Here is a 12,916-nt window from a genome sequence, read left to right on the forward strand (position 1 = left end):
TCCTTTAGGATGGACTGGATGGATCTCCTTGCAGTCCAAGGGACTCTCAAGAGTCTTCTCCAACACCACAGTTCAAAAGCATCAATTAATCTGCGCTCAGCTTTCTTTATAGTTCAACCCCCACACGACCACTGGAAAAACCATAGCCTTGACTAGACGGACCTTTGTTGGCAAAGTAATGTCTCTGCTTTCGAATATGCTATCTAGGTTGGTCATAACTTTCCTTCCAAGGAGCAAGCGTCTTCTAATCTAATGGCTGCAATCACCGTGTGCAGTGATTTTGGAGCCCAGAAAAATAAAGTCAGCCACTGTTTCCCAATCTATTTGCCATGAAGTGATGGGACCGGATGTCATGATCTTAGTTTTCTGAATGTTGAACTTTAAACCAACTTTTTCACTCTCCTCTTTCACTTTCATCAAGAGGCTCTTTAGTTCTTCTTCACTTTCTGCCATAAGGGTGGTGTCATCTGCATATCTGAGGTTATTGATATTTCTCCCGGCAACTTGATTCCACTTGGGCTTCCTCCAGCCCAGCATTTCTCATGATGTACTCTGTATATAAGTTAAATAAGCAGGGTGACAATATACATCCTTGACATACTCCTTTTCCTATTTGGAACCAGTCTGTTGTTCCATGTCCAGTCCTAACTGTTGCTTCCTGACCTGCATATAGGTTTCTCAAAAGGCAGGTCAGGTGGTCTGGTATGCCCATCTCTTAAGTAACACTACTCTAAATTAGCAATTCTCAAGGTATGGTCTAGGAACCCTGGAGGTCCTTTAGGCTCCTGTAAGAGGTTTGCAAGGTAAAAACTATTTTCATAATCTAAAGCACTTTAAAAAAATACAAACTCATTCACTCTTTTTCTTTCTTTTTCTCTTTTATTCTTTCATTGAGAATGAAACTCAAGAGAGTTTTCTGGAGACTATGAGATGTGAAGGGCTTCCCTTGGTGGATCAGATGGTAAAGAGACTGCTTGCAATGTGGGAGACCTGTGTTCGATCCCTGGGTCAGGAAGATCACCTGGAGAAGGGCATGGCTACCCACTCCAGTATTCCTGCCTGGAGAATTCCATGGACAGAGGAGCCTGGCAGACTACAGTCCACGGGGTCCCAAAGAGCTGGACACGACTGAACCACTAACACGTGCTCTTTTCATGTTTTCATGAGATGTATATCAAAACAGATTAGTAACAGACGTGAGAATCCAGCTATGTTCTATCAAGCCAGATATTAAGGATTTCTGCAAAAAATATAAAACAATGCCACCTTTTTTCCTAATATTATTCTGCTTCAGAAAAAAACAGCTATTCTTCATAAAACAATGTTGTTTGTGGGCCTCAACAAAATGTTTGCTGTATTATACTGCCATATATAAGCTGCTTTTAAGTCTCATGAAAAGAATAAATTGGTATTACAAAGAAGGTACCATTAAGAGTTGGCATTTCACTTCGTTCTTAAAGATGAGGAATTTTTTAATACACACAAAAAACATTTTTAATGATAACACGGAATGAGTACATTACTATTTGAAATAAAAAAATATTTTGAAGCTTTCAGTACTACAAATATTTATCTTTGTAACCCATATATACAAAAGCTCATTGAAGTCATTAACAATTTTTAAGACGGTAAAGGGATCCTGAGACTAAAAATTTCAGAAGCACTGCTGTATTTTCATCAAATGAAACATAATGTCTTCTAAACTCTACAGTAGGCTTTCACACCATCTTGGGGGGTTAGTCGCTAAGTCGTGTCCGACTCTTACAACCCCATGCACTGTAGTCTGCCAGGCTCCTCTGTCCATGGGATTCTCCAGGCAAGATTACTGGAGTGGGTTGCCATTTTCTTTTCCAGGGAATCTTCCCAACCCAGAAATCGAACCCGGGTTTCCTGCACTGCAGGCAAAGTCTTTACCAACTGAGCTATAAGGGAAGCCATCTTAGAAGATCTTAGAAGATATGAAAAAAACTTTTTCTTAAGCATATGACAATATTTTCTGAGCCATTTCTTTTCCAGTAGAGAATATTAGCATTTGAAAATAATTAAAAGGAGAATTTAAAATATATTTTTATTTTCAGTTTACCATATTTAATTGGACTCATATGGCATTTCACTTTTTAAAACATTATCTTCCTGGGATTAAAGGTTCTGTAAAAATAAGAGAACATGAAAAAGCAGATATTCTATGGCTAGGGGCTCATATATTTTTAATTCATTTATAAATGTCCTATGATGAGTTAAGATATTTTGTTAATAAAGTTACAGAATTCATGAAGTTTTAACGAAAAGGAGAAAACATGGTTTGCTTTTCTTTTCAGCCTTTTATAGAAGAGAAAATGAAATATAGCTATATTTACATAAAGGTTCATTTATACTAAATATTGCATCTTGAATGTGTTGGAGAAAAATATGATATTGATTTAATCACAAGACTGGATGCAACATAATAAATAATATCACTATTCACTAGTCTACTTAAATTCCTTTTATGGAATTTTGAGACAGTAATGAATAAAACAAATCAAAAAAGATGCCGTCACATATTGAATTAAATAAAGTCAATCTAAAATGACTAAAAAATTTGGATGAAGAGTTTAAAAATGGTACAATCTGTAAACAGATCATATATTTAACTGATAAACTAAAGAAACAGACAGAGAAATAAAAAACCACCACCGAAGTGTTTAGCATATCTGAATTAGCTGCTTGTTACTATAATCTTTCAAAACTGCCTAACTGGCTCAAAACTGTAAGTATTGCCCTGATTATATTAAAACACAAAGCAAAAACCTATTTATTTAAAACCAAAAGGCAATTTTATTCTTTCACTCATACTCATTTACTCTTTTTTTTTTTTTCCAATAACAACCTTTCTATTTTATTGAAACATAAAACTCAAGCACAAATTATTTTTAATCAAATGATCATTTAAGAAAGGGATATTTGTATTTGTTATTTGTTTTGGTCCATTATTTAAAATAAGGGATTTTGCTAATGGAGAACAGAAATTAGTCATAGATCTTTAATTCTGCTTTTAGTGGGCAGGAAAAATCAATGCATGTTATTGAAGGGCAGTTACCTTTAAAGTTTTTGATCATATACCCTTCAAAAGAATATATATATATATATTTTTTGGTGGATTTATTTATTTATTTATTATTTAATTTTATTTTATTTTTAAACTTTACATAATTGTATTAGTTTTGCCAAATTTACTCTTACAATCAACATTTACTGAGTAAATACCATAAATAAGGGCAACTAATGTGTTTTTACTAAAAAGGTGCTAAATGTTTTGCAATGATTATTCCATTTCATCCTTAACATACTATGCTGCTAAGTCACTTCAGTTGTTTCCAACTCTGTGCGACCCCATAGACGGCAGCCCACCAGGCTCCCCATCCCCGGGATTCTCCAGGCAAGAACACTGGAGTGGGTTGCCATTTCCCTCTCCAATGCATGAAAGTGAAAAGTGAAAGTGAGGTCGCTCAGTCGTGTCCGACTCTTAGCGACCCCATGGACTGCAGCCTACCAGGCTCCTCCGTCCATGGGATTTGCCAGGCAAGAGTGCTGGAGTGGGGTGCCATTGCCTTCTCGTACTATGAGGTAGGTACTATTATAATCCCCATTCATTAGAGAAAACTGAAGTAAATTTCTCAAAGTTACACAGTTATAGCAAGAAAGAGTTCTGACTCTGATCTGGCATTTATTACTGCTACACTCCAAGGTGGTGCTAGTGGTGAAAGAACCCACCTGCCAATGCAGGAGGTGTAAGAGATGTGGGTTCGATCCCTGAGTCGGGAAGATCCCTTGGAGGGGCACGGCAACCCACTCCAGTATTCTTGCCAGGAGAATTCCATGGATAGAGGAGCCTGGCAGGCTGCAGTCCATAGGGTCGCAGAGTCGGACACGACTAAAGTGACTTAGCACACACGTGTGCACTGCTATACTTAATTATGCCAGGAATTTCTTTTCACTGTTATTTAAGTCTTTAGAAGAGAATTTATTTTTAGAACTTTGGCTCTATATTAATAGAAATCAGAAATAATTTTTCTTTAAAAAATAATACCTTGTTAGTTTTTAATAGAAAAGTTGACCCCAATAATAACAGAATTCAAAAGAAAACAACTAAGTCAAAATACGTATGTACTCTATTTTTAAAAAAAAACTCTCTTAGACATTTCCTATGTGGTCTGGAATAGGTAGAAACCCATAAATGGAAATCTGTCTGCCTGATCACCTATGGAGAAAGCAGAAAATCCTGAGAGTTTTAAAACACTGCCTCGTCACAAGAATAAAGCAGACATATCGGTACAATAAGAGAAGTGCTACATCCATGCTCATGTCACATGTATGTATATATTGGCCAACCTACCTTGCCAGTGATTCGTTATATAGAATACAGTTCCTTAAGCAGGGATCCAATTAATCAAAAAATGAAGGTTGGGCAAATTATTAACATTTTACCTAGCCAAAGTAAACTATATAATATGAAAATGTTTAACAATCAAAAAAAAAAACTCACAACCAGACAAATGAGAACCAACGAATCTGGAAACGCACTTAGTGACAGGCTATTTTGGGGGTATTTTTGCAAGTATATAATATAAAAATATATTTTAAATAAACTAAAAAAGGTAAATGAAATATTCTTCCAAATTATCCAATCTGATAAAAATACATCAAAATTTGTTAACAAGATTCTTAAAACTAGGGACCTGAAATTAAGACAAAAATAACACACAGAAACACATCAGAATTTTTTATTTGCTAACCCATTATGAGACAGACTTTCCTTTGTTGCCCATCAATAAATCAGGACAAACTATAAAATAACACATTGCTATTAATTTTGACAAACTTCATTTTCCTAGCAGGGAAATTTTAGACTTATTTTAAATTTTAGGAAACATAAGGTTTAAAACAAAAAACAAAATCTTGAGCTAAATCATAACTAATGCATTTCTCTAGCTTGTCATTCAAAGCCTTCTCTGAATTAAAAAAAGAATATTTAAATTAAACATTGAGTTTATAAAAAAAGGGACAAGATTTTGCATTACTATCTCTAAATCTGAGAATCTGAGTTGCCTGTCTTTTAGTCACCTGCTGAACTTAAAATATGTCTCAACCCTCTAATTTCACTGAAAATGTTATTTTGAAATTTTAAGTAGTTCTGATTATTGAAATAATAGCCACATAGCTGGGAGATTTTGTCAGTTTAAAATATTTCCCTATAAATTAGCTTTTATAATGATAATTCATCCATGAACTCAGGAAATGAGACTCTGAGAAACAGCAGACCCTGGCCGGGTAACATGCTAATTCAGGCCTATGAACATCTTAGATTGTCACCCTGTAAGCTAGGTGCCGCTTCACTGCGGGGCTGCACCAGATACACAGGGCCTGGTATAGAGCTGACTTTGAATTAACTGTTGGATTTACTTCTTGCATAAAATATACGATAACTTCAAAAACTTGAGACTCATTTTAACTATTTATTTTCTTAAAAGAAAGTTAAGACAGAGATTTCTAAACAGTGTGACTATTTCCATCTGTTTTCACAGGCCAACACATCTGAAAGATGCACTGGAACAAGTTTTGTAAGGAATAAACATGTCAACTCTGCAAATAAAAGCAATACATTGCTGAAACATATATTTCTCTTCAGTTGGAATGTACTTAGCTTTCCCTAACAGGTAAGGTCTACAAAGTAGCTTGACATAAAAAATTTAATGTGATTGTCCCCATTATGACAATTATTGAGTAGATGATTGGCAAGGCAGTAATAAAAAAAGTTTAAAACATATTATAAAATATAATCTACCAGACTAGTATAATTTACTACTGTAAATATTTAAAATAAAATTAATAACATATTTAAAGGCAACTTAATTATTCTTAAATTTAAATATAATTTTAAAAGGATTTTACTTACTTGTTTGCACCTAAAAAGTAACTACTTTGGTGTCCTTGTCCATATTCTAGTTGTAGATCCTAATGGTACAAAATAAAATATTTAGCAAAACGGTTGTATATCACAAATCATGATACTATAATAAATATTTTTTAAAAAGAGAAACCTCAGACTTCAAATAAATCTGTATTGCTATATGTTCTTAAAGGAGGCACGGTAGGACTTCCAACAATAAAAGATTTCAGAAGTTTGTAGTCTTGCTGTATACATTTTATGATTTAAGTTGCCAAAAATATTCTGGCAACTAGTTTGAATAATATATGCAAGTTTCATTTATGGTCACTGCTACTATAATTAACATTTGTAAAAAAAAGTTTTTGGAAAGAAAAAAACTTAAATAAGGTATTTATGCTCAAGCTATAAAGAAGCAGAAATGATTACAAAAGAGAACAAGCAACAAAAATCTTGGTTTGACTTTGTAAATAAGATCTGGATTCATTATGTATATACACACATTCACATATTTCTACTACTGCCTCAACAGGTAATAATTTTTTAAAGATTAAAAAATAAGGTGCTTTTTTAAAGTAAATTATACATGTGAACTTGCACAAGATTATAAACTGCACTTAAGGACTTTTAATACTTTTGTAGAGTTACATAGCAAAGTTTCACATGATTATTATTAAGGTAGGTCAACTATTTAAACACTTCCACTGAACACTGCAAGTTGTAGAGCTAAGAGCTGAAATATAAGGGAAATAATAATAAGTATGCTCGATTCAAATGCCTTCTTGAGGAAAACGTGCCTTCCGACAACTATGGAAAGTACAAAGTTTCATTTTCTCCCAGGGTATTTCAAGCACCGTTTTAATGATTAAGGGGGGAATATTTAACATTTTAAACGAATGTTATTTTCATTAGAATACATCAGTGTACTCAAAGTGCTTTCTAATTTTACAAGATATTGCCAGATGCACAATGAGGACTTAATGCAAAAGTTATCTTCTTGGAGCAGCCTTCCAAGACTGTCCAGGAAGATAGGTGTGACCTTCTCCATGACTCCACAGTATTTAACACATATGTCTCCTTTAGCATTTACACTGGCTTTTCATTAACTTATTTATAAGTCTATAAAAATAATAGCCAGGCTGTAAGCTCCTCAAACATAGGAAAATTGTTAAATCCATCTTTTTTCCCTATAGCCTAGGGTCTAGCATAGTACCTGGCACACAGTAATTAGGCCCTAAATAAATGTTTGTTCAAATGCCATTTGTTTATTTTCCTGTTAATAAATAATATTCAGCCTTGTTAAGATATACATAGATCACATAAATATTAAGCTGGGAAATATGAGACTTCTAAGCAATACATCACATTTAAGTGAAAAGCATTTTAACATTTAAATACTCTAAGACCTGTCCAAAAAAATATCTGATGAAAATAAAAGTCAAAAGCCTGGTTTAGACAAGGCTCAAATTTTGTCTTCTTCAATAACTGTGTTCTTCCATGCATAACATATGTACTTACCAGTGACAGAAAAGATAATTTATCATAAACTAAAAAGATTAGTGAACTGTCACACTGGTATCACATAAAATCCTAATGAAAAAGGACACTTGTTCTCTTTAATTTGTAATGATGTATTTTAATATGATGAGATCACTACTATCAGTAGACCACTACACAGTTATTATGCTGTACTATTTAAGTGGTCATGTTACACAGGAACTTTTAAGCTTTGGTATTTAGAAGAGAAAAATACTAATATCAATGCATACCTTATTGAATTCAACTTTATTTTCTTTAGCTACACGTAATTGGGCCCTTCTAAAAGCCAGCCCAGCAATCTCTTTAGCCAGTATAATCTCTTAAGCCTTTAATCAAATGACAGCTTTTGAAAGCACACATTTGTGCCTAGTGGCCATGGCTTGTGTTATATGAATATAGACAGGTCCTAAGAATAGCTAGCTCATCTGCTATATGACAATTATAAGGTCGATGATAATAACTTATAAAAAATCAGCTGAGATATTTAGAAAGGTAAGAGAAGAATTTAAAATAACTAATGAAATATTTTAATAGAAAATGGAGCCTAAGTTCACATACAGAATAACACTCAGGCTGGGGAGAATCTGTTGATAGATCCAAGTCTGATGATTAAATGTGCCATGTATTAAGCCCTACTAGGAAAGCTAAAACTGAAAGGGTTTCATTCTTTAGTAATTCCTTCTCTGTAAATCAAGTTATATTTTAGCATCCAAAGTGGGGGAAAAATGTGCTGGGCATGTCATCAAGTAAAAGGACTACACTAAGTTCTTCTAATAAGCAGTTAATTTAATTCAACTATTATTTACCAAGCACTTATTAAATGGCAGGAATTCAGATAGCAAATCAGATAAGAAAAATGAGAAGAAATAAAAAAGAAAGAAAGAAAAGAGAAGCTTGGGTAAAGTTAGCAGTCATTCACGTATCTTTAGGGCAGTCTAAGAAAGACTGATCTAAAAAGCCTTCCAACGGGACCTGGAAGCTATTCTGAATAGAAAAATGCTACCAAAACTTTTGGCAAAACACTCAAATTAACCCTATAAAGTGACAATAAAGTAAGTCCATTCTTTATAAGCTAAATAAGAATATATTGGAACATGTCTGGATAGACATAAAAAATTCAGTAGCATAAATCAGTCATCAACTTATTAATGAATGACAGTGTTTAACAAAGAAGCCAACCAACATAGATTGAAAACATGCAATAGCCCAGAACAGATTCAAACTGAACATTCAGCAAAAAATTTAAGATTGTCAACCTAGGCCCAATTAAAATATCTTTTGGGGTTAGAAAGTCCTTAGTGTTTTAATGAATAGGGGAAAACTTCTGAACTAGGATAAAGGCTCTAAGAAAACAAGGGCCTTGCAAGAGCTGAAAATAAACAGAGGATGTGATGTGGAACACTGGAAAAGGAGAATATATCACCAAGAAAATATTATTATTGTTTTTTTTTTTAAACTTAGCTGGAGATTACAAAGTCTATCTATAACTGATGAGGAAACAGCAGGAAGTCTAAAGAATTATTACAGTTAGCTACAAAAACAGAAAAGAAATACTTTAGCAATATATTCTAACCAAGAAAACAGAAAATATAATTTTTTTCCTCATCAAAAAAATGAGACAATATGGTGCATGAGTAAAGTGTTAGGAAATATTTTTTAATGTGGTAGACAATTTACATATGTAAAAGGGACTGAACCCTAGATAATTCTTGTTTCTTAAAAAGAAAAGCAAGTAGGGTTGGAACACTGATTAATAAAAGCAGAAGAAAGGATGCAAACTGAATAAATATGGAATGAATATCAGTAGGTTATTATTTTCTCTTTTTAATTTTGTTGAAGTATATTTGAAACAGGTTAGGTATATTTTCCAGCAAATGTCCTATCATCATGCAATTATAAAACGAGTCCTCCCTAGAACTGTCTTCATATACAAAAGGTAAGAAATGTGACCACACAACATAACTTTATAGTAATAGTTTAACAGATTTAAAATGAACAAAGCTGATCTGTTTCTTTTCCATAGTAAATTTATTTATAGATTTTATTCAATTTGACTTAATTCTGGGGTAATCTTATAGCTCAGTGGTAAAGAATCCACCTGCAATGCAGGAGACCCATGTTCTTCAGAGCAATGATTATGTTACTGCTGATGTTCCTCCATAGCAATTAACATAGTGTTCTACATAGACAGCTGACCCTTGAACAACAATCGGTTTTAAGTGTATGCATGCGTACTCAGTTGCTCCAGTCGTGTACAACTCTGTGTGACTCTATCGACTGTAGCCTGCCAGGCTCCTTTGTCCATGGGGTTCTCCAGGCAAGAATACTGGAGTGGGTTGCCATGCCCTTCTCCAGGGTATCTTCCAGAGCCAGGCGTCAAACGTGTGTCTCTTCAGTTCAGTTCAGCTCAGTCACTCAGTCGTGTCCGACTCTTTGTGACCCCATGAACCACAGCACACCAGGCCTCCCTGTCCATCACCAACTCATGGAGTTTACCCAAACTCATGTCCATTGAGTCAGTGATGCCATCAAACCATCTCATCCTCTGTCGTCCCCTTCTCCTCTTGCCTTAAGTTTTTCCCAACATCAGGGTCTTTTCAAATGAGTCAGCTCTTTGCATCAGGAGGCCAAAGTATTGGAGTTGCAGCTTCAACATCAGTCCTTCCAATTAACACCCAGGACTGGTCTCCTTTAGGATGGACTGGTTGGATGTCCTTGCAGTCCAAGGGACTCTCAAGAGTCTTCTCCAACACCACTGTTCAAAGCATCAATGCTTCAGCACTCAGCTTTCTTTATAGTTCAACTCTCACATCCATACATGACTACTGGAAAAACCATAGCCTTGACTAAACGAACCTTTGTTGGAAAAGTAATGCTTCTGCTTTTTAATATGCTGTCTAGGTTGGTTATAACTTTCCTTCCAAGGATTAAGCGTCTTTTAATTTCATGGCTGCATTCACCATCTGCAGTGATTTTGGAGCCCCCCAAAATAAAGTCAGCCACTGTTTCCCCATCTATTTGCCCTGAAGTGATGGGACCAGATGTCATGATCTTAGTTTTCTGAATGTTGAGTTTTAAGCCAACTTGATCACTCTCCTCTTTCACTTTCATCAAGAGGCTTTTGAGTTCCTCTTCACGTTCTGCCATAAGGGTGGTGTCATCTGCATATCTGAGGTTATTGATAATTCTCCCGGCAATCTTGATTCCAGCTTGTGCTTCCTCCAGCCCAGTGTTTCTCATGATGTACTCTGCATATAAGTTAAATAAGCAGGGTGACAATATACAGCCTTGATGTACTTCTTTCCCTATTTGGAACAGTCTGTTTTTCCACGTCCAGTTCTAACTGTTGCTTCCTGACCTGCATACAGATTTCTCAAGAGGGAGGTCAGGTGGTCTGGTATTCCCATCTCTTTCAGAATTTTCCACAGTTCATTGTGATCCACACAGTCAAAGCTTTTGGCATAGTCAATAAAGCAGAAACAGATGTTTTTCTGGATCTCTCACGCTTTTTCGATGATCCAGCGGATGTTGGTAATTTGATCTCTGGTTCCTCTGCCTTTTCTAAAACCAGCTTGAATATCTGGAAGTTCACGGTTACGTACTGTTGAAGCCTGGCTTGGAGAATTTTGAGCATTACTTTACTAGCATGTGAGATGAGTATGATTGTGTGGGTAGTTTGAGCATTCTTTGGCACTGCCTTTCTTTGGGATTGGAATGCAATCCTTTTCCAGTCCTTTGCCACTGCTGAGTTTTCAAAATTTGCTGGCAGTGAGTGCAGCACTTTCACAGCATCATCTTTCAGGATTTGAAATAGCTCAACTGGAATTCCATCACCTCCACTAGCTTTGTTCATAGTGATGCTTTCTAAGACCCACTTGACTTCACATTCCAGGATGTCTGGCTCTAGGTGAGTGATCACACCATCATGATTACCTGGGTCGTGAAGATCTTTTTTGTACAGTTCTTCTGTGTATTCTTGCCACCTCTCTTAATATCTTCTGCTTCTGTTAGGTCCATACCATTTATGTCCTATATCGAGCCCATCTTTGCATGAAATGTTCCCTTGGTATCCCTAATTTTCTTGAAGACATCTCTAGTCTTTCCTATTTTATTGTCTTCCTCTATTTCTTTGCACTGATCATTAAGGAAGGCTTTCTTATCTCTCCTTGCTATTCTTTGGCACTCTGCATTCAAATGGGTGTATCTTTCCTTTTCTCCTTTGCTTTTTGCTTCTCTTCTTTTCACGGCTATTTGTAAGGCCTTCTCAGACAGCCATTTTGCTTTTTGCATTTCTTCTTCTTGGGGATGGTCTTGATCCCTGTCTCCTGTACAATGTCACGAACCTCCGTCCATAGTTCATCAGGCACTCTGTCTATCAGATCTAGTCTCTTACATCTCCTGCACTGGCAGGCAGGTTCTTTACCACTAGCGCCACCTGGATGCATCCACTTAATATGTTGGCTTTTCTTCAGTAAGTACATACTACACTACCACATGATATGCTGTTGGCTGAACCTGAAAACAGATGCACAGGATGCCCAACTTTACAGTTATACTCGGACTTTTGACTGCTGGTGTCCCCAATCCCTTTGTTGTTCAAGGGTCAACTGTAATTACCTTTCAATATATTTTTCACTGGTACATGGGCTAAAATGCCTAGTACAACTAGGAAAATAAGCAGTAGCTGAACAGATGTGTAATATATTCTTTTAACATAAAGACAGCATCTTGTAGATGGGATATATTCATTTATATGGTCATGGGCAAAACTCTTACTATTATCGAATTTTGCTGAGTTTTTTACTTTGCTTTTTTAACTCAGAAATCTTTCAAAATTGAAAGACTTTTTTTTTTTTTTCTAACAATGCTAAAATCAAGCTTTCTTCCTTGCTGAAGATCCCATGTGAAGTAAAAGAAGAAACTAATTTCCTCCTCGGATGTCTGTGCTCCTGGGAAACTTTATCTTGCACCATTTTTTAATTAGACAGCCCTAAGCTAGGAATTTCTGAAATTCTGCTTTTTGCTGTAGTTGACTTTGTTCAGGGCACACAGGGACAGTCACAGGGTGTAACATGCAAAGTCTGCAAAGATCACTGCCGGTTCTGTTGACCTGTTTAAGCTCTGGCAATTTCCTTGCCACTAGGTCCTTTTAAGTGGACAGCAGTCCTACTAAAGGGGAGTTTGGTGTGGAGGTAAGTGTCCATGATCGTCCTGTCCAAGGTTATCAAATTACTAATTTTTCTGCTGCCTAAGGTGAACCAAAGGATCAAAAGAAAAGCCTAGAGGGAGGGGATATATGTATATGTATAGCTGATTCACTTCTTTATATAGCATAAATTAACACCACATTGTAAAGCAATTCAACTCCAATTAAAAAAAGAGAAAAGCCTAAAAAAAAAAATAAATAAAATCAAGCTTTCTTCTTTTCGTTTCATATATTTCATATATATG

At 35.5% G+C, this 12,916-nt stretch overlaps 1 protein-coding gene across 6 annotated transcripts in view; it reads right to left on the bottom strand.

Annotated features, from left to right (window-relative positions):
• MAP4K3 (mitogen-activated protein kinase kinase kinase kinase 3) overlaps positions 1 to 12,916 on the bottom strand; it is a 185,985-nt gene that overhangs the window by 38,380 nt on the left and 134,689 nt on the right. For all 6 annotated transcript variants that reach the window (XM_025260905.3, XM_025260904.3, XM_006071208.4 and 3 more), the window contains one exon: positions 5,936 to 5,994. In XM_025260905.3, the coding sequence (XP_025116690.1) occupies positions 5,936 to 5,994 (59 nt within the window). The remainder of the gene's footprint in view (positions 1 to 5,935; positions 5,995 to 12,916) is intronic.

This window comes from Bubalus bubalis, chromosome 12 (genome assembly GCF_019923935.1).
Source record: "Bubalus bubalis isolate 160015118507 breed Murrah chromosome 12, NDDB_SH_1, whole genome shotgun sequence".
Classification (NCBI taxonomy): domain Eukaryota; kingdom Metazoa; phylum Chordata; class Mammalia; order Artiodactyla; family Bovidae; genus Bubalus; species Bubalus bubalis.